The sequence below is a fragment of the Pelodiscus sinensis genome, chromosome 1 (assembly GCF_052426305.1).
Source record: "Pelodiscus sinensis isolate ZL-2025 chromosome 1, ASM5242630v1, whole genome shotgun sequence".
NCBI lineage: Eukaryota > Metazoa > Chordata > Testudines > Trionychidae > Pelodiscus > Pelodiscus sinensis.
In genome coordinates, this window is record NC_143052.1 from 112,803,000 (window position 1) to 112,827,823 (window position 24,824).

Genomic DNA, 24,824 nt, shown 5'->3' on the forward strand with positions numbered 1-24,824 from the left:
GGAATTTGCATATTTTCTTCCAATCTCACTTTCGAAAGATCCCTATGAAATACAAGGTGAAATCCCTATGAGATAAGGGATCTTTCGGAAAAGGCTTTATTTTCCACAAGATCAGCGTCTAGACTAGTGCTTTTCTCTGGCAAAACTCCGCGCCGAAGAAAAGCGGCAGCCATTTTTATGCTAATGAAGTGGGGGGAGATTTAAATCCCCTGCTTCATTAGCAATTGCGATACGTCTAATTTACATCCCTTTTACGAAAATGGGATGTAGTCTAGACGTAGCCCTAGTGCAGTGGCAGTCAAAAGAAAGCTAACATGAGGAATCATTAGGAAAAGGGATACATTAGGGCTGTGTCTAGACTGTCAAGTTTTTCTGCAAAAGCAGCTGCTTTTGCGGAAAAACTTGCCAGCTGTCTACACTGGCCACTTGAATTTCCACAAGAACACTGACTTCCTACTGTCTGAAATCAGTGCTTCTTGCAGAAATACTATGCTGCTCCCGTTCGGGCAAAAGTCCTTTTGTGCAAAGCATTTGTGCAAAAGGGCCAGTGTAGACAGCTCAGATTTGTTTTGCGCAAAAAAGCCCTATCGCGAAAATGGCGATCGGGGCTTTTTTGTGCAAAAGCACGTCTAGATTGGCACGGACACTTTTCCGCAAAAAGTGCTTTTGCGGAAAAGCATCCGTGCCAATCTAGATGCTCTTTTCCACAATTGCTTTTAACGGAAAAGTTTTCAGTTAAAAGCACTTGCGGAAAATCGTGCCAGTCTAGACGTAGCCAATAAGACAGTATATATCATGACACTATATAAATCCATGTTATGGTCACACCTTGAATATCACACGCAGTGCTGGTCAGTCTATCTCCAAGATATATTAGAATTGAAAAAGGGACAAAGGGCAACAAAAATGATTGGGGTATGGAACAACTTCCATATGAGGAGAGATTAGACCATTGGGACTGTTCATCTTAGAAACTATTAAGATGTTTCTAGGAGTGGATATGGTAGAGGTATATAAATTCATGAATGATATAGCGAAAGTGTTATTTATCCTTTCACATAACACAGGAACCGGGGGTCCTTCAATGACATTAAGAGGCAGACGGCTTAAAACCAGCAAAACGAAAGTCTTCCACACACAGTTCAGTCAGCCCTAGGACTGTTGTGAAGGCCATATGTATAACTGGGTTAAAAAAAGAATTAGATCAGTCCATGAAGCACAGGTCCATCAACAGCTATTAGCCAAGATGATCAGGGATGCCCCTCCATGCTCTGGGTCTCCCTAGGTCTTTCACTACCAGAAGCTAGGGCTGGACAATGGGGAATGAATCACTTTAAGTTGCCCTATTCTGTTTATTCCCTCTGAAGCATTCAGAACTGGCCCCTGTTGTGAAGCAGAATAGTGGCTATTGGACCAATGGTCTGATTCCATTTGGGCTATTCTCCTTTTCTAAAACCCGATTTTATGTCAGAAAATAAATACCTAGATCAGTTTTGACCTGCCTCAGGGGCAAGTGTAGTAATATGTCCCATATTAATCTCTGTACAGTGAACCCTCGTTTATCGCGGTAGATAGGTATTGACACTAGCCCCATCTGTCATTGCCAATATGTACTAAAACGACTTTCATTGTGAGGCTAACGTGGCCTTTAGTATAAATGCAGCTGATGACTTTTCTTCAAAGTTTAGGCAAGTGCATATCCTTAAAGTGCTGGCTTTACGGCTATTGTGCATTTTAACTAGATTTCCTGATACTTAATGTAGGTTTTCATACAGGCCATTGTTTAGTTTGATGATGACCATTAGTTAACACTTGGAAAGGCAGATGACCTGTTCAGTACTGAGGTCTGTTTAGAATCTGGTGTTGGTCATCTTCCTTTCCAAGTGCTGGTCTACTCACTGTCTTTTTTTCTTCCTCCTCTTCATTTCTTTTCCTTCTCCCTCTCCCCTCCCCCTCTTTCCCTTATTTATTCTTGGATCTGGACTTCCCACTTCTTCAGAAGACCAGAAGGTTGGTTGTGCCCACGAAAGCTCACGGTACCATCTACATGTTTTGCAAGTCTTTAAAGAGCTACCAGACTATTTGTTGTTTTTTTAAAGTTTTTCTAGCAACAGCAAGTAGCTAAAAGTCCCTCACATACACAAAAGGCAATTGCATTTGAGTGCCCAAGGGGCATAAGTATATTAACCTTTTGGTTAGCTGGGTTTTTATACTATACTCCTGTGCTCTGACATCAGTACCACAAAAGCCGCAGATCCTTTAAGGATAGCAGCAGCTCCATAAGCAGTTAGTGTGAAAGTGAAATGAGCTTTGTGTTTAGACACTAAGAGGGTGTTAGGGAGTGAAGAGAAGAGGGCCTGGCATTACAGGGGTTAACCAAAGCCTTACTTTACTAGTAGCCAACGCCAGGCCTGGAGGCAGGATAAAAGGAAGGGGCCTGGCCCAGTTAGCTGCTGACCAGTAAGAAGACAGGAGTGTGGTTCTGCTGTCTGCAGGACTGGAACTAAAACTGTTTACTTGGCCGTGAAGTAAGCTTCCTACACCATCCTCCTGGAACAAAGGAGGAAACCTGTGAGAACCCTAGCTAAGAGGAAAATCTAAACTGTTGGGCCATCCCCAAAGTCAAGGACTACACTCATATAATGGGCTGGAGTTTCTACACCAGGGTACCAGTGGCAGGGGTCTGTACCCCTTTTCTGTTGACTAATTCTGGGACCTAACCACTAGGCCACTCTGCTGCCAGGGAGACCTAGCCATAGAAGGATTTTCTATTCTCTTGTTTGAGGGCTGGAGATTGCCCCTTTTGTGTGCAGCTACTGCAGAATTACTGTCATGGCACCATGAAATAATCATCTCATTACACATAGGAACCAGATGATGTTTTATTCCAAGCAAAAACAGTTTTCTATTGGCAAAAAAGGTTCACAGAGTAGTAAATATCCATACAACTGGCACTTCACCATGGAGTAAAAGGCAAAGGAGTGTTCCAAAACCAGAAATTTAACAGAAAAGGACTAAGTTGACTCTTCCAAAGGGGAGCAGAGACTAACCTCAGTCATACTCCAACCTGTTCTGAACGTGTGAACAGAGAATTTGAACTACTGCATTTTCTGTTCAACCGAAATTAATCCCAGCCAGCCACGTAGGTAAAGACACTCCCATTTAATGAGGTCAAAATGATATCCAGAGTTTGGTTCTTCAGACTCCTTATATAATTTCCTTTGAGCATTTACACTGCATGTCTATTTTTGGCTACAGAAGGATAGCTGCAATTGTGAAAGACAGTTACAGGGACAAATGAACAAATTAGAAGTAACAATAGAAGTGATCCATTCCCACAGGTCAAGAAGAATGGCAAGACACCACCAGGTTTAATACTCAGCTTTGAAAGGATAGTCCTTGTGATTTGAGCACCTAAGGAAAAGACAAAAAAGAAATGTTATTCTGAGATCACATGTTGGCATGGGGGCCTTTTCTTGGACAGAAAATAAGGGTCTGAATGTACACCAGCAGTCTGCACAGGCTTTAAACTCTATTGGCCTCAAACACAACCAGTTTATACACAAACTTCCCCAAGCTTTGCATTGAATCATTAAGTCACAGGGAAGGCGATCTAATTGCTTTTTAGATTAAGTGTTTGTGTGTAAGCTGTGTCATTGAAAGGGGAATTTAGATTTTTCAATGATCAGTTTTGATATCTGGGCTATGACTTCTGTAGAACTGCTAATACTTTATACTAAATACATCAACCTTTTAAAATGGAATACCCCTCATGAGACTGTCTATATTTTAAAGATGGTGAAAAAAAATCTGGTGGAGAGATTAAATGAGTTTTCTATGACAAATAAGCTTGCCAGCCAGGCTCAAGATTTGGGAATTTAATACCTAAATCAAGTGTCCCATTTCTTTAGATTTCTGTACTTTTCATTTAATACAGGCAAATGAAAGATTGCTTTCTAAATTTGTTATTGTATTAGAATTCTATCTAGAAAACTACAGATGATTCCAAAAAACAGGGGCTTTGGGGTAATTGGCACTATATAAGGCAGCCCAAAAATATCTGGACTGTCCCTATAGTAAGTGGAACATCTGGTCTCCATATTAGTAACAACAATGAGCCATTTTAAATTTACCCAAGGAAAAAAAACAAATCTATTGTTTAGGCTTAAACAACCTTGTTCAGAGCTCCAACACTTTACTTGAAACGGGTTTATTATACATTTAGGACAACATCCTTTAATACACAGCTCCAGAAACCACTTCAGAGAGAGAGAGAGAGACAGAGAGAGAGAGAAAGAAAATGAACGAACTCTATGCAGTTCTGGGATTGCCTAAAGTCTGAGACTTCCCACTCCAGAAATAGACTGTTTCCTTTCCCCCCCAACTAAACAGAATCCCACACAACCACCCAGCAACAGATAATCACAACTGCCTGCTTTCCTCATGTCTATCAGGCCAAAAGGAACAAAGAGATAATTTGAAACATCATGCGGAGAAGTAAGGTCAAGTTCATACACAGCTAATTAGGAATGCAGATCTATTTGGGTGGAACATTACAAGTGTCACTGGTTTCATATGACAGCTGTTAAAAATCTGTTTTAAATTATTTCATTTTATAAGGTGAAGCTCATCAAGGTACCTCAAGTTATAGGACTTTCAATGGCCATTTAAACAATGAGAAGTCTGTGGCATCTTATAGACTAGCAGATTTATTGGCACATAAGCTTTCGTGGGCAGATGACGAAGTGGGTCTTTGCCCACGAAAGCTTATGCTCCAATAAATCTGCTAGTCTAAGGTGCCCCAGGACTTCTCATTGTTTATGCAGATTCAGACGAACACGGCTACCCCTGTGATACTAATGGCCATTTAATTCCTTAACTCTCCATTGGCATTAAGTGGTTAGAAATCTAACAAACTCCAGAGAGGTGGGTATCTCTACTGACAAAGCATGAGGCAGATGGTTAAAAGGTTAAACCAATATCACAGAAAATACCAAAGGTTAAAAGGTTCAACCAATATCACAGAAAATCCCATATTAGAGCTAGGATTTGAAATAGATACTAAGAATTTCTGTTTTCAGGCTTTCTTCTTGAAAAATGAGAGTTTAAATCAAACAGGCATTAAAATTAAAACCACATATGAAGATGTTAATAACCTTCCCAAAAATTATTTCTGGAGAGAACTGTATGCCAGATAGCTCTTAGACAAATTTCAGTTTGCAGGGTTAAAACCAAACAAACATGCATCCACAATTTCACCCAAACCAGCATCAGTAAAATTGAAATAATTCCTGGATATTTTTGAAAGCCCTCTGTATAGAATACTTAGCATTCAGTGACTTCAAACATTGTCACTTACATGGTGAATGCACAGGCTCTCCAGTTCCTATTAAAGGTGAGGATGGTTTCCATCTCCTCTTTAGTCAATTCAAAATCAAACACCTGACAAGAGAAAGCTTTCAATTAGCTTTTCAAGCAGTGTAGTCAAGACATAGGTGATCAGAGATTCACAAGACTGAAAGAAAAGCTTCATAAACACTTTCAACTTAACCTGAAAAATCAGTGCTGGTTTAAAGCAAGGAATGGTTTGTATCACTAAAGTATTTCCCTTTGGTCTATTGGCAGAGAAAGGTATAAGCTGAAGTGACAGATGTGAGTTATAATGAAAGCTTTTGTAAGCTGCTATAATACAAACAGACAATTAGCTATACTTTCACCCTGTACATTTTGTTTCTCAGTAAACTTTTCTGATTGTGTGTAATATGTTTTACCTGACTGTTTCGAACACAACATTTGAAAACTTCAGCATTCCAATTAAATACAATGTGTGTTCTCACAACTTGTTTAACATGAATAGTTAAACTTTACATACAATCAAAGTATTTTAATTCCCAGGTAATTCAACAATGTGCCACTGAATTAAGAACAATCATATGGTAAAATGTACAGTTTGTGTATATAGGGGATATTAGGGACTGGATCTGAGCAGAGGAAAGTGATTTTCTTGACACTACTTTGTATAGAGTTTGTGTGCACATAATTCCACTCAGGTATTAGGCAAGCTTTGGGAAGAGAAGGGAAAAACTAGCTAGGGCCCTGAACAGTCATTTTCTGTATTTATTTTTCCCCTTAATCCAGAGTGTAAGTTTAACCTTCAGTATACTGCATGTGAAGAGTACTAATAAACCTTCTACCTCTTTGAGGGTAACGTGGGAAGCGTGAAAAAGCATAGCTACTTTCCACATAGGGAGTTCAGACTCCACCTAGTTACTCCGATTCAAAGCCAGCATGAATATTGTTTGGAATCTTACCTTAAAGTTCTCTTTGATACGAAGCGGTGTAATGGACTTAGGAATCACAATCACATTTCTCTGGATATGGAACCGGATCAAAACCTGCATAAGCAGATCAGCAGTGTTACTTAGAAGTCATTCATCACCAGTAAGAGACAGAACCTTTCTGCCCTAAACAAATAGTACTATTAGAGCTAAGATTCAATATAGACTTAGGGTATGTCTACACAGCAACATTATTTCAAAATAACTAGTATTATTTCAAAATAACTTAGTCCGCGTCTACACAGCAGGGAGTTATTTCAAAATAATGTTGAAATACTGTCAAGCTGGAGGACTTCTTACTCAAACTCCTGTAAACCTCACTGTATGAGGAGTAACAGAAGTCGGAGGAAGTGCGCTCTATTTTGAAATGTGTGACGTGGATGCTCCCAATTTTGAAATAAGCTATTTTGAAATAACTCGAAATAAGCGATGCAAATTGAGCTAAGCCCTGCTGTGCAGACATACCCTAAGACACTGTTCATCAGAACCACTCCATTCCTAATGAACCTCTTTTCATCACTTGCATTTCTTTTCCCACTTTTCTTTCGAAAGAGGCTTTTCTGAAATTTGACATGTCTACACAGCACCAAATTTCAGAAAAACCTGCTCTTTTGAGCCATCCCTTCTTCATGAAGTTTTCAGGGATGGTGAAAGAACACATCTGCTTTTCTGAATTTTTTTCAGAAAAGCGGACACGTTCTTTGGATGAGGCATTGCTTTTCTGGGATACCTCCAGTATCCCAGTAAAGTGCTGCAGTCTAGACATAGCCTTACTGAACAGCAATGAGTTGTACAGTGATGGCTAGGTGAAAGCTGGATGTCTTCCTTTCCTCTATTACCCAGATAACCTTGTGATCATTAATACCTTACCTTTACAAGGAATTTTTAAAAACCAAGTCAGATTGCAGAGTTGACACAAGATTAGAATACTGGAACATGGGGACACATTATAAAAGAAGCAGCATATACAATGCAGAGACCTGACTTTGCTGGGCACAGGTACCTGAGCTGGGGTTTTGTTGTGCTTGGCTGCAATCTCCTTAATCTTGTCGTCATCCAAGAGAGAGGGGTCCTCTGGTTTAGCCCTGTGAAAACAAGAGAGAAAGTTAATGGTGGGAAGTTCTACATACTAACAGAAACATGTTCCATTACAACTGTGTTATTTGGTTCAACTTGCCTCAAAGTTTCAAGTTTAACACACACATTGTCTATCAGCCAAGTTAGATTGCAAGCTCTCTTACCATGGCCTGTCAGGAGAGCCTAGAGGACTGTATGCGGTCACAGAGATCCCTTTGGATTGGCAATACTTAATCAGCTTCTCCTGGGTAAGGTATGGATGGCACTCAATCTGCAAGCACAAGGACATAGATCTACTCAGACTGCACTATTGCTGCTGTGTTTCAGAGATCACTTCTTATTCCACTTACAGAAAATATCATTGGCAAGTTGCGACTAATTGTGAACCCAGTGCCTATTATTAAGCAACTTTTAGTTGTTCAACATCTTTATGAAATTTTGTTTTGCTTTTGTGTTTTATCTGTTGCATTTCAGTTACTATAGGATTTTGCAAGGCAGGAGCACGGGAAAACTATACTTCTACGTTTTAATTATCAACTTTGTTCTGGAAAGATTTACAAAATAATCAGCTGCAGAACTTGAGAGGTCTATAAAATCCTGACTGGTGTGGAAAAAAATGAATAAGGAAAAGTTATTTACTTATTTCCCACAATATAAGAATTAGGGGTCACCAAATGAAAATAATAGGCAGCAGATTTAAAACAAACAAAAGGAAGTTTTTCTTCACTCAGCATACAATCAACCTGTGGAACTCCTTGCCAGAGGATGTGGTGAAGACTAGGACTTTAACAAAGGTCAAAAAAGAGAGAGATTCATGGAGGTTTTGTCATCAATAGGTATTAGCCGGGATGGGTAGGAATGATGTTCCTCGCCTCTATTTGTCTGTAAATGGGTGACAGGAGAGGGATCATGTGAGGATTACCTGTTGTGTTCCCTCCCTCTGGGGCATCTGGTATTGGCCACTGTCGGCAGACAGGATACTGGGCTGCATGGATCTTTGGTTTGACCCAGTATGGCCATTCTTATGTAGAATTATGCAACTGAAGCAGTACAATAAAGTTGATATCCAAAAGAATAGCATAATGTCAGAGTAATCTAGTTGAAGTGAAATTTAAATGAGAAGAAACAGACCTACTCATTTGAAGGTTTATTGATTAGCTTTCCTAATTAGAGAGACAGATGTTTTGGAAACTACTGTAGCATGCATACTATGAATTGTAGTGTTCCAGATCAATATGTCAGAATAATGTAAGAATTTTGATGTTAAGGGGTAAGATGCCTTTCAGTCAATTTATAAAGGAATGTTTGGTACTGGTACTGCTGTGCATAAGTGCTCTTGTTGAAAGTAACCCTGCCCATCCAAAATTTAAATACTGAACCAAGTTTTACATGTTGCTTTGTCCACCATAAGAACATAAGAATGGCTGTAATGGGTCAGACCAAAGGTCCATCTAGCCCAGTAACCTGTCTACCGACAGTGGGCCAGCACCAGGTGCCCCAGAGGGGGTGGACAATGATCAAGCGATTTGTCTCCTGCCATCCTTCTTCAGCCTCTGACAAATAGAGGCCAGGGACACCATTTCTATCCCCTGGCTAAAAGCCTTTTATGGACCTAATCTCCATGAAATTATCTAGCTTCTCTTTAAACTTGGTTATAGGCCTAGCCTTCACATGGAATCTCTTTTCTAGACAATGCATGTGTGTGCATCTGCCATTCATTTTTAATGGGATCATCGTCTGCACATCAGGCAGAATGGAGAAAGGACTGCAGGCCCCTTAATGTTGGATCCACATTCTGCTAATTACTGCAGTACAACTATGGTTATCCCAATATCATGAGTAGGGCCCTGCTACATTTTCAGTCCATTTTGGTCAATTTTGCAATTATAGGGTTTAAAAAGTTTAAGATTTATCATGATTTTAGATATTTAAATTGGAAATTTCACAGTGGGTGTCAGAAGGCTATTGTAATAGGGCTTTGTGGTGCTGCTACCCTTACTTCGGTGCTGCTGGTGGTAGTAGTGTTGCCTTCAGAGCTGGGCAGTTGAAGAACAGTAGCTGCTGAATGGGATCCCAGCTCTGAAGGCAGAGCGGTTGTCAGCAGCAGCACAGAAATAAGGGTGCCATGATATGGTATTGCCACCTTTACTTTTGGGCTGCTGCTGGTGGGATGCTGCTTTCAGAACTGGATGGCCAGCCAAAAGCCACTGTCCTCTGGCTGCCCTGCTCTGAAGGTAGCACTGAAGAGTAGCGATACCACAGCCTGCCTAAAATAACTTTGACTCACCTGCAACTCCCTATTGGTTCAGGACACTCAGCTGGACACACAATGGTCTCCTCTGGTAATTCTGGATAGTACAAGATAAAGGCACATGGAAGACCAGATTTCACAGGGGGAGGCCAGATTTCATGGCTGAACTTCTGGGCCCTATGTCACGGGGAATTGGCTCAGTTTGGACATTTGAGGCTTTGGACAACTGAAGGAATTTTCAGGGTACCTACACAGTGGTAAGTATTTGAGTTAAAGAAAAAAAACCTTCCATCAAAGACTAACATTAGTGCTTGCCCATCACTTTTTTACAATGAAAAATTTGAATTAAAAAGATCCATATTCTCTTTGATTAATTTTCTAAAATAATTTTACTTAATTGGTAAGACGTACTTTCAACACCCATAGGAAAGAGGCAAATATTGATGATGAATAATTACTATTGGTAACAAGATGCAAGAATGGGGTGCAAATTTTATTCTATATTTCACTTAGGTATTAAAGTAATACTCCCTTTTGTACCTTTGATCATTAAACCATGCTACCAAAGAGGGATGATAACCTCAATCTACTTATTTTGCATTTGAAAGTTTAGAAACAGACTAGCCAGGAAATTTGGTTATTTCCCCCTACACCATTACTTACCCCCTCCCGCATTTACTGTAACTGTTGCTAGTAACAAAAGTGTAGGTGAGATGTTTCGGGTTATAAACATGTGTATTCTCTCACTTAGGGCTTAAGTCTAGCAACCTCCTCTGAAGTCAATGGGAATGGAAGGTGCTCAGTTGCTTGGAGAATGGTGCTCTTAGTTTTCTCCAGGGTAGTCTACATCGCAGCAGTGTGGACTAAAGAGGTGTGAATTGTACCATTTAGTGCTTTTCATCTGTACACCACTGTAAGAGCTATATATTTATTAACATCCACTGCTTCAAGTGACCTTCGGAATTCTACAAGGACTGTTAATGCATCCTCTGCCTGCTCTATTTGCCCACTCCTTACCTCCCCGCTGTACAAGAGTTGACATGATCAGATCCTCTTGATCTCCGATACATTAACCTGAAGCTATTAAAGCAGCTTACCTGATTGTTGGCAGGCTTGTATTTTAACCCAGGCTTGTTCAAAAGTCTTTCAATCTGATCATGGTTAAAGTTGGAGATTCCAATGGCTTTCACTAGATCTGCATCCACCAGCTCTTCCATAGCCTATGAGGACAAGAGAATCTGAGTCGATGAAACCAAATACACAAAGCAGGATCTGAAAGGCATTCTTGCTGCTAGCATGGTTCATTTCTTTGACAATAATCAGTGATAGGACTCTAGTGGACTTGTCACTTATATTCTGGAGTCCACCAGGGAAAAGGATGCATAGAGGAATGCTTTTCAGGCTTGTCTGAGATTTCTTTGCTGGATTTGAGAGCTTTTATGCATTTTTATTAATCATAAGCATGAGAGTTAATAATTACCTGCGTCAAACAGTCGATTATTCGGCCAGCATTGAATTATCCTCAAGACTGCGCGTAGTACATGAAACCTACAATTCTCCTTTTAGTTCTGCAAATAGGCAGAGCTGTCAATTTTCACAAATGTGAGAATTTCAGTGAATTTACTGTGACAGTCCGTGTGTGATTGAGTATTCTAGAAAAGAAGCTTTAACCTGAATTTTAAGTTGGAATCTATATGAACTGAAATTTACAAAGATTGAGGGGTAGCCGTGTTAGTCTGTAATTTTAAAAGCTAGTAGTTCTGTTGCACCTTAAAGACTAACAAATACGTATACATATAGGCTACGTCTACACTGGCCCCTTTTTCGGAAGGGGCATGCTAATTTTGAAAGTGGGAATAGGGAAATCCTACTTTGAAGTAGGAATAAGAGATCCTCCGGAATAGGGCTTTATTCTGGAGGATCGGGCCAGTCTAGACGCTTTTTTCCTAGCTTGGGGAAAAGCCGGAAAAAAAGCATCTAGACTGGCCCGATCCTCCAGAATAAAGCCCTATTCCGGAGGGTCTCTTATTCCTACTTCAAAGTAGGATTTCCCTATTCCCACTTTCAAAATTAGCATGCCTCTTCCGAAAAAGGGGCCAGTGTAGACGTAGTCATATAATATCATGAACTATCATGCACAAAACCCATTTCTTCAGATGAAATTTTCTGTGAGCTACATTATCCATGGAACAAAAATATCAGACTTATATAGAAGTACAAATTTTGGCATATTTACATAGAACTGTAAATTATTTGCAAAGCAAAAATTAAAGTATTTACAAATACTTTAGAATAAATATAAAGTGTGTGTGTGTGTGTGTGTGTGCGTGTGCGTATATGTGAGAGAGAGAGAGAGAGAGAGAGAGAGAGAGAGATATTTATATCACCAAAAGACCAACCTCCCAAGTGTCCAGAAAATCTGTGCCACTGGGTATGATCATGCCTTTTTCATCTGCAGGAAACTCCTGCTCTCCAGCCTGTCAATACAAAGCAGAAAGGCTAAAACATTCTCTGTTGAATTTTTTGCTGAAAGACTAGAATACCTGGGTAAACAAACTGAACTCAGATTCTGTATAGTAGCTTTAACTTTTAGGACTTCTACTCAGGGGCAGCCCGTGGCTATAGGCGGACTCGGCCGCTGCCTAGGATGCCGCTGCCCGGGGCGCCAGATGATGTCACGGGGGCGCCCGCCAATGACGTCAGTCCATCGACAGCCTTGCAGGCGGGGGCGCCGATCACGCGTTCCACCTGGGGCGCCAGCTGCCGCAGCTGGCCTCAGGCTGCTCCTGCTTCTACTTCTATTTAAGTACTTCCCTTATTCATTCTGGCATTGCCTCTTGCTTTTGCGGAAAAGCATCTGTGCCAATCTAGACGCTCTTTTCCGTAAATGCTTTTAATGGAAAACTTTTCTGTTAAAAGCATTTGTGGAAAATCATGCCAGTTTAGACGCAGCCTGTGAGTTTAAGTTACAGTCTATGCTCTCGCTATTATTAAGAGCTCCTAGACTCCTTTACAGCCTGTCTGCTGAACAGTGATACCCGACCAGCCTTGTTTCATCTGCTTTGTCCTCACCAAAAAACAGTTAAAAGATATTGGAGAGTGCATTTGGGAGTTGCACAGCATACCAAGGACAGGTATTTTTTTTTTTTTTTAATCAGGAAGAGCCAAGACAGGAGAGTCAAAGCGAGACATAAGCACAGTTTCAACTACATCTTAACCAGAATGTGGGCTTTATAATCACAGTCGCCACTTGCACATTCCAAGGGTTATGGAATAACAGGGGCTGTTATTGGCAGATGGTAACTAGAAGTTTGTACTGTGCTTCTGGACTCCAAGAGCAGGGGTTGTGTGTGAGAGAGAAGCTCATTTCACTGCCAACAGCAAAGAAAATCTGGCATAGTGTTTAGAAGTATATATAAAAACTTCCCAGAAAGAGGAAGACAAGCCATATGTCAGCCTGTAGTCAAGTATATATATTTGTAGAGAAGGAGTTGGGAGTCAGAGTTAAAGGTATAAAATGCCCTGCCATGTGGGAGACCTGGATTGGATCCCAGATTCCTCTCTCTTTGGATCCACAGAGGCAGGGAATGTGGTAGAAGCAGCATGCTCTGCTTCAGGAACAAAAGCCTTGATCGTGCACTCATACCACAAAGCTGAATACACAGTAGGGATGTGAAAGGTTACCCAGTTGACCAGTGTAAGCAGGGGCTGAACTGCTGCTTGCTATCAGCCAGCTAAAAACAGGGGTGGATGTGCCTGCTACAATTGTTTAGCTTTGCAAGGAAATTAACTGCTGATATGTAAATACAGCTCAGGAGAGAATATGAGGTGTGGCTATATAAATCCCATTCAGCCAGGGCTGATGGAAGGTCAGTGTTGGAAGGGAATGTGGAGAATTGTAAATATTTGGGACTATTGTGCGGGGTCAGTAATCACTCTATCCCTAAATGTGGGAACTGTAACACATGCCACCAGTGCTTGCAGGAGAGACACCACCATCACGGTAAGAGATCTCGGAGGAACAAGCCTCCCCCCTTCCAGAGTTGAGTGAACAGAGCTGGGGGGAAGGATTAAAGGGCTTGAGTCAGCCTGCTTCACACCTGGCAGGTGTGAGTTGAGACTGGCCCAACCTGCCCCTTCTCCTCCCCCCCCCCCACTTTGTTTTAAGGACAGACTTAAAGCAGTCTCTTGAGGAGTCTTTTCTTTTGCTAGTCTAGTGGAAGCTGGATTCCTTTGCCAGTCCAGCTGGTGGCTAAAGAGCTGAAATCACAGAGAGCTGAAATCACTGGTTTGGCTGAGCACCAGACCCATTGCAGCCAGTGAAGCAGCAGCGGCCAGAAGAGTGGCTGGTGGGAATCACTGGCTGGTGTTGTAATGTGGCTGGTAGGAGCGGCGGCAGGTGAGGAGCAGTGACCAGTGATGTGGCGTGGAGCGGCAGCAGGCAAGGAGCAGCAACCAGCGGCGCATCTGGTGGCATGGGATGAGACAGTTGGTGGAGCGTGGCGGAGTGTCATAAGGTGCCCCCCATCTATCCTCCCACCCCCATCTATCCTCCCACCCTCATTTCTATCCAGGTTGGTAGGTGAAACCCTGTGGGTGAACTTCGGGACTCTGGGTGGCATGGATCAGGGACAGAGACTTTTAGGGTGTCGGACTCTTTGGACTTCAGGTGAATCTTGGCTGGGGTGGGGGGCTTAGCTCATGTTTAGGTTATGAACTTTGTTTGTGGTGGTCTCCCCAAGTTAATGCCGTATGACTTTTCTCTCTGTCTCCATTAAATGTTTCTTTCCTACACTCAGACTCAGTGCTTGTGAGTGGGGAAGCATTGCCTCTCAGAGGCACCCAGGGGTGTGTGAATTTTCCAGATTACTGGGTGGGGGCTCGAGCCGGTTCTATGTGAGATGGACCCCAAGATATTGAACCCAGCCCTGGTTACTGCCAGGCCTACCTGGAAGAAGGGTTACACCAGTAAGCATCACCCTTAATGGGTGATACTTACTGGTTCAGGTTAACCCACAGTGGGACACCGCAGCAACCTCTGTTCGTGAAGAGACTGGGTCCTCCCCCCGCAGGCAGGAGCTGCTCTGACTGGGCTGGAAAAGCCCTTGCCTGTGGTGGTGGGTCAGGCAACTCCAGCCTGGCCTTGGCAGGTGAGGATGGGGGCTCCAACCAGTGGGGCTGGACTGGGCCCTGGCCTACCTGCACACCCTGTAAGTGGTTAACTGGTTAAAACAATGTTTAACTAGTTAACCTATTAAATGGGATTTCACATCCCTAATACACAGAAATAAAGAGTGATGCTGAGACAGCTCAATCCTCCTTAAGGGTGTCTGTAGGGTAAGAGGTTTGGGGCTGTAATGGGATAGCTTACCACGAGGACGGTGCACCTCCAGAATCCACCAGGAAGAAACAGAAGTGTTAGATGTTACAGTACCTTAAATCCTAAAGGCCAGTGAATGAGATACAGATCCAGGTAGTTCAGTTTCAGTGCATCCAGGGTAGTCTGGCATGCGCCCTTCACCAGCGATTTCTCATGGAATGTAGACCAAAGCTACAAAAGGGAAACCAAGCAAGACAAATTCTCTTACAAGAGTCTCCCAAGCAGGACAAAGTCATCTCACAGCTACAGGAGGTAGGTTTGGGAATCTTATTAACCCCATTCACAAGGCTCACTCAGAGCACAGACAGAGGGAAGATTTTTGGATGCTGGTATTTTTCCTAGCAGTTTACTGACAAAACTGGGTTCTGACTTATTCAAATTTCACTGGTTATGGCTCCAATAAGGAGCCACTTATTGCAAGATACAGTATTTGGAAAGGGAATACTAAGGGCTACAGAGTAAGGAAGCTTTTCAGCCATGTGTGTCCAGAAGCAGGGAGATAGGAGGAACCTCTTGCATGAGTGTGGCTAGCTAAAGGCGTTACCAGGGATATAAACAGTTGGTTACCTAGTAAGCTTAAGCTTACCGAATAGGTAACTGGGCTAGGTGGCAGGAACCCAGACAGGGCTGCAGAGAGACCAGTGGCAACCCTGGCCCCAGCCACACCGGAAGCTCTGCCCCAGCCCTGCGTTGGGCAGGTTCAGGTGGCACCTTGGCCATGCCAGCTGTTTCCGCAGCCCTGGCTTCAAGAGAGGGCAGGTGAGACCCCGGCTCCATCATCCCTGGCCCTGTCACACCCTGGGCAGGGGGCTGCTCCAGCTTGGCTGGGCCCACCCTGCTGCAGGATCATGGTTAAAAACTGGTTAAATGAAGTGAACTGTTTAATCCTAGTTTTACATCCCTAACCGTTACAAGGCAGCCAGCTCCTAGCCCCTGTGGGGCTAGAGCAGCCCTCTGTCTGTGGCAGACTGTGGGCAGGGGCTGCTCCTGGGTACTAGTTAGCCAGTTACCTGTTCGCATCACATCTGAACAGGGTGAGAGTTCCCTAGGTGTCTATGGGCACGTCTACACTATACTGTTATTTCGAAACAACAAGGTGAGCATCCACGATAATAAACCCTCACTTCACAAGGCATAATGCCTATTTCAAAATTGCTATTTTGAAATTGTTAGTGGTGATGCTCCACTGCTGCTATTTCAAAATAGCTCCTCCCCAGGGCCATTCAGCATAATTATGCCCCAGTGCTTCCTGGGGCTCTAAACCGATGTAGTGCAGCCACATTAGGGGAGCCTGTCTCGGACTAATTTAGAGGCTTCCCTGCAGTGTGGACATGCTATTTCAAAATTGTTATTTTAGGAGTTACTATTTTGAAATACCGTTAGGCTGTATCTAGACTGGCAAGTTTTTCCGCAAAATCATCTGCTTTTGCGGAAAAACTTGCCAGCTGTCTACACTGGCTGCTTGAATTTCCGGAAAAGCACCGACGATCTCATGTAAGATCATCAGTGCTTTTCCGGAAATACTATGCTGCTCCCATTCGGGCAAAAGTCTTTTTTCAAAAGACTTTTGCGCAAAAGGCCAGTGTAAACAGCACAGTACTGTTTTCCGCAAAAAAGTCCCAATCGCGAAAATGGCGATCGGGGCTCTTTTGCGGAAAACCGCGTCTAGATTGGCCACGGACGCTTTTCCGCAAAAAGTGCTTTTGCGGAAAAGCATCCTGCCAATCTAGACGTGCTTTTCTGAAAATGCTTTTAACGGAAAACTTTTCCGTTAAAAGCATTTTCGGAAAATCATGCCAGTGTAGACGTAGCCTTATAGTGTAGCGAGCCTATGTTTCTGCCTCTGGGCATGCACACTACTGGCATCTTCCCTTCACAGGCATCTGGATGCCTTTCTCTCACCAAGCTCCAAAGCTATGCATAAGTTGGGGGAAGACAGCTATCTGCTTCCCTAAGGGTATGACTACACTTGCACCCTACTTTGAACTAGGGATGCAAATACAGTCATTTGAATTAGACAATGAAGTGGGAATTTAAATATCCCGCACTTCATTAGCATGATCTCGCCAGCGTGTTATTCCGAATGCCAGCTGTTTCGAAAGTGAAAGTGCGTGCCAGGATGCATTAGTTCGAACCAAACCCCTTGGTTCGAACTAACATTACTCCTCATTTTTTGAGGAGTGTTGAAAGAGCACTTTTTTCTGAAATTTGGCACTGTGCAGACGCGCCAAATTTCAGAAAAGCCTCTTTCAATATTAAAGCGGAAAAAGATATGCAATTTGTGTACTGTAAATTGCATTTCTTTTTCCAACTTACCACTGTAGTGTAGACCTAGCGTTAGGAAGCTATTCCACTCTGGATAAATAATAGAAAAGGGATTGGAGCAGAAGGACTGGACTCTGGATCTCACAAAGGGGAATCCCAATGAAAAGGCTACTGCATTATTATTCTTTTGTGCACACACAAAAATTCCATAATTCAGTGGTTAGCCCACCCGCCTGCGCAATAGAAAACTCCAATCCAAATCCTCTCTTCTCCTCTGTCTGTGGGGAGAACTGATCCTGGGTCTTCTATAGCTCCAGTGAGTGCTGTAGCCACTGGACTGGAGATCACACAACAGACAGCACCACCACTGTGTGCAGTGTCAGGCACTAGGGCTGCAAAAGGTTAGCCTAATACCAACTGGTTAACCAGTTAACTGGACCTTAACCATTAATCCAGTGCCCCGCCAGCCATGCCAGGTTGGAACAGCTCTGGCAGCCTCTCACTAATGGGACCCCAACCCCACAGCCCTATCAAAAGAGCAGCCAGGCTATCCTGCACTAGGGATGTAATCTTGTGAGCGTTTAAACAGTTAACCGATAAGCATGAGCAGGGCGCGGGAGCCGGTGCATGCTGGAAACCAACTTAAAAGCCGGCTTCCAGCACACACCAGCTCCCAAGGAGCTGGCTGCGCTGTGGGCTCAGCAGTGTAAGCTTAATATTGCAGAGCCTGCACCGTGTAACTGCTAAGATTTTTTTCTAACAGCTACGTGGTCACTTAATTAACCACTTTTTAATATCCCTATCCTGCACCAGCTATTCGGCCAACCAGTTAAATAACAGTAATAGTGTAACCAGTTTTAACAGTTATTTACTTCTGTATAAGGCCCCCACCTACCTCATACTCGCAAAAAGCCATTCAACTGGCTAAGCTGCTTGGCTCTGGGGCTACATCTACACTGCAATGCTATTTTGGGATACTGGAGTATCCTGAAATAGCTATCCTGCATATTTCAATATATAATGGCTTGCTATTCCGATGTCCCTGTAAACCTCATTTCAGGAGGAGCAAGGGACGTTTTGGAACAGCAGGCTAGTTCAAAATTTGGCATTGTGTAGACTGCACCAAAGTCTAAAATAAGCTATTTCAAAATAAGATTGAAATAAGCCATGCAATTTACATAGCATAAATTGTGTATCTTATTTCGAGCTATGGCGCAGCATAGACACACCAGGAGAGCAGTTCCCATTTGTCAATCACTAGCAAAGACAGGAACCTATTTCAGAGAGCGAGGCAGGGCTTAGCCTACACATCTCTCCAACCCCATCTCCCATGGGCTAGATTAGGCAGCTCCCCGCCTGGCGTGCTGGCTTTTGTGAATCGCATGCTTGGGTGTCAGTCTCATTGTACAGGAGCCTCGGCACTTCACTCAGGCTTTGTGAATTGCAGTGTGTTCCTCCAGATTTTCTACTTGCCTCAAAGTTAGGTGTTGCAACACTGGAATACCTGTCTGAATACAGGCCAGAGCTTCAGCAGGCCACAACCTGGTCCTCCTTCCAGCAGCAGAAATGGGAGACCCAAGTGGTACCTCGCAGCATTTCCCCCTCGCTCTGGAAGTTACACTGTAAATGGGGGGCATCTTGTAGCCCCTAATGCCTGTCCATGATTTGAGGACTTTAGTAACTTAGCTGAGGGGTTGACAGCTTCCTCAGGCAAGCTGTGTGGGGGTGCCCAGCTTTGCACCCCAGAAAGGAACAGGGATTTGGGCTGACGGGGCAAGCCGGCCCTTAGTACCCCCCTGGACCACAGCATTCCCCCCTCCCAGCCTCCAGGAGTTGTGCAGAGCATGGTGTGGTGCTCTGGTGGTGATTTAAAGGGCCCCAGCCACTGACCCCAGCCTCTAGGCAACTACCTCATTTGTCCCCCGTCAGCAGGCCTGAACTCAGCTAAGTAGTAGGGGTCTATTGCAAGAGTGGGTGAGTGAGGTTCTGTGAGCAGGCTGTCAGACTAGATGACCGTTATGGTCCCTTCTGGCCATAAAGTCTAGGAATGCTTACCTGAAGTCCAGCTCTAGGTTCTACATTGTAAGACCAGCATACTGGGCTTAATCACTAGAAGGGCACAGTATTCCCACCTCCATTGCTGTCATGTTCACTAGAGAAGAGTCATTCCAACCAGGAGAGAATCCAAGATGCCTTTTATCCTTCCCTGTGCCTGCCCTTTATACCCATGCCACCTGAAGCAGGAAGTGCAAATTAAGAGTGAAATGTACAAGGTCTTGAATTGCTTTATCCCAGAGTCAACTGGGAGTGAAGTGTTTGTTCTTCCTCCGATACACTCCGGAGGCATGGAATCTGCCTCATGATTTTGGTTCTTCTTGCCAGATCCATACCTTACTGACGATAAAGAGGTCCTCTCGTTTCACAACCCCTTCTTTGATTTTCTGCTGGATCCCCTCCCCTACTTCATTCTCATTCTGGTACACGTAGGCACAGTCGATGTGGCGATATCCAGTATCAAGGGCAGCCATCACTGCATCCTTTACTTTCCCTGGTGGAGACTAAGAATAATAAAAAAAGTTAAAAAACCCAATGAATGGGCACTGCAAAATATCCCATTTCCTAGGTGGCTAGAGGCTCAGAAGACCCCCAATACAGTAAACTTCCGATAATCCAGCACCTTTAGGACCCAGGGGTGCCGGCCTATCAGAAGGGGGGCTGAGTGGTCTGGGGTGGGGGGATGCCACACCAGACCCCTAATAGCCCCCCCCTTCCAACTCTGTCCCAGGGGTCCCCAATTCAGCCACTGCTGGTCAGTTTCAGCAGCAGCTGAATCGGGGATGCCTGCGGCAGAGCAGCTGGGGTGCTGCCGGGTTAATCTGGTAGCGCCGCCCCTCGGCGCTGCGAGACCAACCCGGCAGCACCCCAGCTGCTCTTGGGGGATGCCTGGGACAGAGCAGCTGGGGTGCTGCCGGGTTGGTCCCGCAGTGCCGAGGGGCGGCGCTACGGGACCAACCCGGCAGCACCCCAGCTGCTCTGCCCCAGCTTCCCTGATTCAGCTGCTGGTCAGTTTCAGCAGTGGCTGAATCGGGGAAGCCGGGTGCAGAGCAGCTCCAATTGTCTGGCTGCCCAGAGCACTTCCAGCTTAGTGAAGGTGCTGGACCATCAGGAGTGCCGGAGCAATGGATGCTGGACTAATGGAGTTTTACTGTACTTTATTTCTTCCATGCTGTACACCTCCCAGGGATCTGGGCACTTGCAACCATAACAATAAAGTGCCTCTCTGAGGTTGCCTGGTAAATATTATCATCATTGACTATACATAACAATCCCTATAAGAATCCATCCTTCACCTCACATGCATCACTTAGCAAAATAAAGCTGTCTTTCACCAGGACCCTGCTCTGAAGAGCTGTCCAGGAGTGATCTCTGTGTGAGCGGGCTCTTTAGCCACACCCTTCGACTAGTCCTAGGAAAAGGGCTATCTTGGGAACAAACGTTCCAGCTGAGCATATGGGAGGCAGTACAGTGCATTGGGAAAGGCAAGGGACAGAGAATCAGGTAACTTAAGTTCTGTGTGATGCTGGGCAGACTTGATTTCTGTCCCTCAGTGTCCCCATCTGTAAAGTGAGGATACCAATAATAATCTTTATGGTAAAAGTTTCTCAGCTTGACAGACAAGAAGTGCTATTGAAGAGCTACGTATTAAAGATCAGAAAGGGAAGTGTCATACAAAAGAGGAGGCTGGGGAAATTCAGAAGCTTCCTGACCGTTGAAAGACTGGAAGCACTACTTTGAAAAGAGAATAGGTGGCAAGAAGTAATGTGGCAGACGTACAGACTGCAGAGGGAAGATTTCAAATGTTCTTTAAAATGCTAACAAAAAGAGAGCTTTTCTAGAGAGGGTTCTCAGAACTAGCCCTTGTTCTTCAGAATGCACTCAGCTCAAGGTACAGCAAGGGAGTCACTTAAGTACCAATGACCAGCCCTCTTGCTTTGAATCCCTGCACTTGGGCATGGCAGTTGAAATTGGTTTTCTCCAGGGAAGTGTTAAGCATTTCCCCCACCAGCCATGGTGATCTATTCATTCTGAACTATTGCAGATCAGGAACTTGTGCCTCAGGGCACATGGCTAGACAACAAGATGTCAGTGGATATCTTGCTATGAACCAATATTAGATTTCAGAGTCTTCAGTGTGTATTAGACAACAAAATTAGAACATTTTGCTCAAGGAAAAAAAAAAAGCCTGGACAGGTATTACATAAACCCAACTGATGCTCAAAAGTTGCTTGAAATATTGAGTTCCCTTAAAACACTAGCTTGCTGCTCTCAAAAGGTAAAAATATGCAGATACTGGATTTCAAGCAATGCTATGGTATATCCTGCCCCCCTAGCACTTGGGGCTTGAATAAGGAGCAGGAGTATGTGAGCCTCAGCCAGTGAGAAAGGAGAAAGATAGAAGGAAATTTACTTGAATACACAGTGGACAATATGACATACTGTTCTACAAGTCAACTATTGTATTCTACTGTAGCATGCTATTTGAAATAGCATTTTGCAGGATCCTATGACATTCATCTTTGCAGAACCACATAATGTAGATGTGGAGCTCTGTTGTAAAAATAGTACTATATAAATCTGTGTGGAAAACAGAAGGGCATCACAGACAGAAAGCACTGGTAAAGTCAATGACATTTTAGCAAAATCCTTTGTGACAGATTTGCCACATCTCTAATATCTCCAGTCCTGCTTTGTGCTTTAGTAGACCTTTTCAAGAGAGACATTCATCCTTTCAACACCCTGTAAAGTAGGTCAGATGAAAAAGCAAGGCATAAACACTTTCCTCAAAGTCACACACAAATCTGAAGTCTGAATTAGGAACAGAACCCAGAAATCTAAACTCCTGGCTGTATTAACTAAAAATCACAATTCTTGCTGTTTCTTTCCCTGCCCCCTCTGGAAACAGTATGGGTTGCTATTTATGAAGCACCAGTCATACACAGTACAATGTACAATATACACAGTCCCTGCCCTGAATTTTCTAGAAACTACCCTTCTACTTTCACCTTTAAAGAGATACTGACAAATAGCATGATGCTCAAAAATGATACTTATTTTAAAAATAAGTAATAAAAAAAATCTAAGGCCAATAAAAACAATCTTTAAAGGTCAATAAAAACAGTTGTTTTAAACAAAGAAAAGTTCTCCTGCAGCCTCTGAAGCCCACACATTGCAGAAGAACCTAAAAGTGAAACTGACTTCATTAGCTTTCAACCGATTTTCATCCAACCAGCCAGAAGTGCTAAAAAGGAAACTTAAGCATTGAGAAGGAAATTGAGTGTTTAAAAGGCTCTCTTTTTTAAACAGGGTGAGCTAAGAGAGGCAAAGAATCCGGGCCAGGATACGCTATTTTTAAGTGTGCCTCTTTAAATAGGTCAGCCCATTTTCTAGACCACTTCTGGGAGTGCAAGAAGCCTTTACACTCCTTCTCCCAGCACCCGCGATAAAACGCATGGATTTAACGCGAGCCGCCATGCGCCCAACAACTTTGTCGAGCAAGTCTCAGAGACAGCCAGGGCTGTGGCGCGTAGGCGACACACCAGAGGTTACATAATGCCCGAAAGCCATTCAGGGGGTGGCACAGACCGCAGCTAGACCCCCCGCCCCCATTGCATCTCAAGCCCTGCAGACGCATTACGGGGCAGGAGGCTTTTCGTGGGGGGAAAGGGGGTTGCCACAAGCAACCCAGTTCTTATGCTTAATCGCTGAGGAGCTCCCCAGTGCTCAGGAGGAGCTGGGGGCGGCGGGGGGAGGGGGGGCTGCCTGCCATGGGACGCCACACACACACAGGCGGGCCGCTGGAGGCGCGCACTTTGCAAAGGGAGGGGACCACCTGCAAACAGAGCAGCAGTTCCGCACGCAGCGATGCACGATGCAAAGGCGCGGGCGCTGCTGGCCGCTTGGTCCCATGCACGAGAGCCCGCCGCCTGCAATTGCTCTACCTTCCAGGTGCCCAGCCCCAGGATGGGCATCTTGGCCTTCGTGTTCAGCGCCACGTAGCTCGCCATGACTTCGCAGCAGCTCCTCCACCTCCCCCTGACTCCCGGCCCGGGGAGAAGAAGCAGCCGCCACCCCCCCTTTAATAGAGCCAGGCTCCGCCCCAGCAGCTGGTCTCCGGGTAGCAGCAGCGGGCGGGGAAAGCGGGGACGTTGGGAAGGGCGAGTCGGTACAGAGCAGCAGCAGCTGCCTCACTCTCCCCTGCCTCCAGCCAGAGCAGCCCGCTCTGTGCGCGGCGCAGTGCTGGCTGGCCGGGCAGGCTGTGGGCATGTGTCTTCGTGCAGCATTCACTGCAAGGGCTGCCCAGATCTTGCCTAAATTGCCTGCGGCCTCCTTACTGTTGCATGGTCCAGCTCCCGGGTTGGGATTTTCTGCGGAGTGATCCAGAGTAGCTTGCAGATTCCTCCCGCCCCCCAGTTCATTCAGGCCCCCAGGCCAGACGGTGGAGGCTAATTTCTACTGAGGACTGCAAAAGCCCAGGTAGTGTGTAACTCCTCTTTCTATGCTGGAAGGCAAAGAGCCAGGCGGAGCCATCTACAAAACTTTGGGCGGGATCAGAAGTGAGTACACACAAGTCCTTCAGCACCACTGAGGAAAGGCCGGATCAACACGGGGGCTACCTCTACATTGGCATGATCTTGTGCAAATACTCTTTAACGCAAGAGTTCTTGCGTTAAAGTATTTGTGCTAGAGAGCGTCTACACTGGCATGTGCCTTTGTGCAAGAGATGTGCTTTTGCGCAAGAGCATCCGTGCCAGTGTAGATGCTCTCTTGCACAAGAAAGCTCCGATGGCCATTTTAGCCATAGGGCTTTCTTGCACAAGAAATTCATGTTGCTTGTCTACACTGGCCTCTTGTGCAAGAACAGTTGCACAAGAGGGCTTATTCCGGAGTGGGAGCATCATAGTTCTTGCACAAGAAGCACTGATTTCACACATTAGAACGTCAGTGTTCTTGTGCAAGAACTCCCCACCAGTGTAGCCAGGCACCATGTTTTTGCGCAAAAGCAGCCACTTTGGCGCAAGATCATGCCAATGTAGACACAGCCAATGTATGTGTAAGGTCTAATCTCTTGAATATCCCTCTCACTGCACCCATATAGATTAATGTGGAAACTAGAAACTGGTGCAGTAGCACCATTAACTTTCTTCACTAGGGGGATGAATGGAAGAAGATCTATTAATGGCTAACCTTTCCCCATCTCCCACTCATTATTCCTTCCAGATCTACGGTTTCAAAAGTGCCCTCTCATTTCAGGTAACTCCGTTTTGGGGAACCCAATTGTAGAAACAACAGAAACTCAAAATTAGGACCCGAAATTAGGGGCCACTTTTGAAAATGTGTGTCTGGTAGAGGCACTTGCTAGCTTGCTCCTCATTATTTTGTTGCTATCGTGATGCAATGGCAGTGGAATAGAGATGATGCTTCTGAAATTACATTGCTCTTTATTGAATTTTAT

The 24,824-nt window shown here is 44.4% G+C and overlaps 1 protein-coding gene across 1 annotated transcript; it reads right to left on the bottom strand.

Annotated features, from left to right (window-relative positions):
* Positions 1-2,864: 2,864 nt before the first annotated feature.
* Positions 2,865-23,471, bottom strand: LOC102447223 (aldo-keto reductase family 1 member B1-like). The gene is made up of 10 exons (XM_006135479.4): positions 23,311-23,471; positions 19,702-19,869; positions 15,101-15,217; positions 12,066-12,143; positions 10,764-10,886; positions 7,580-7,686; positions 7,342-7,423; positions 6,312-6,395; positions 5,360-5,442; positions 2,865-3,414 (listed from the first exon to the last, which is right to left on the bottom strand). Exons 1-10 carry the CDS (start codon positions 23,374-23,376, stop codon positions 3,372-3,374), a joined length of 951 nt encoding a protein of 316 aa, XP_006135541.3. The 5' UTR covers positions 23,377-23,471; the 3' UTR covers positions 2,865-3,371.
* Positions 23,472-24,824: the final 1,353 nt, after the last annotated feature.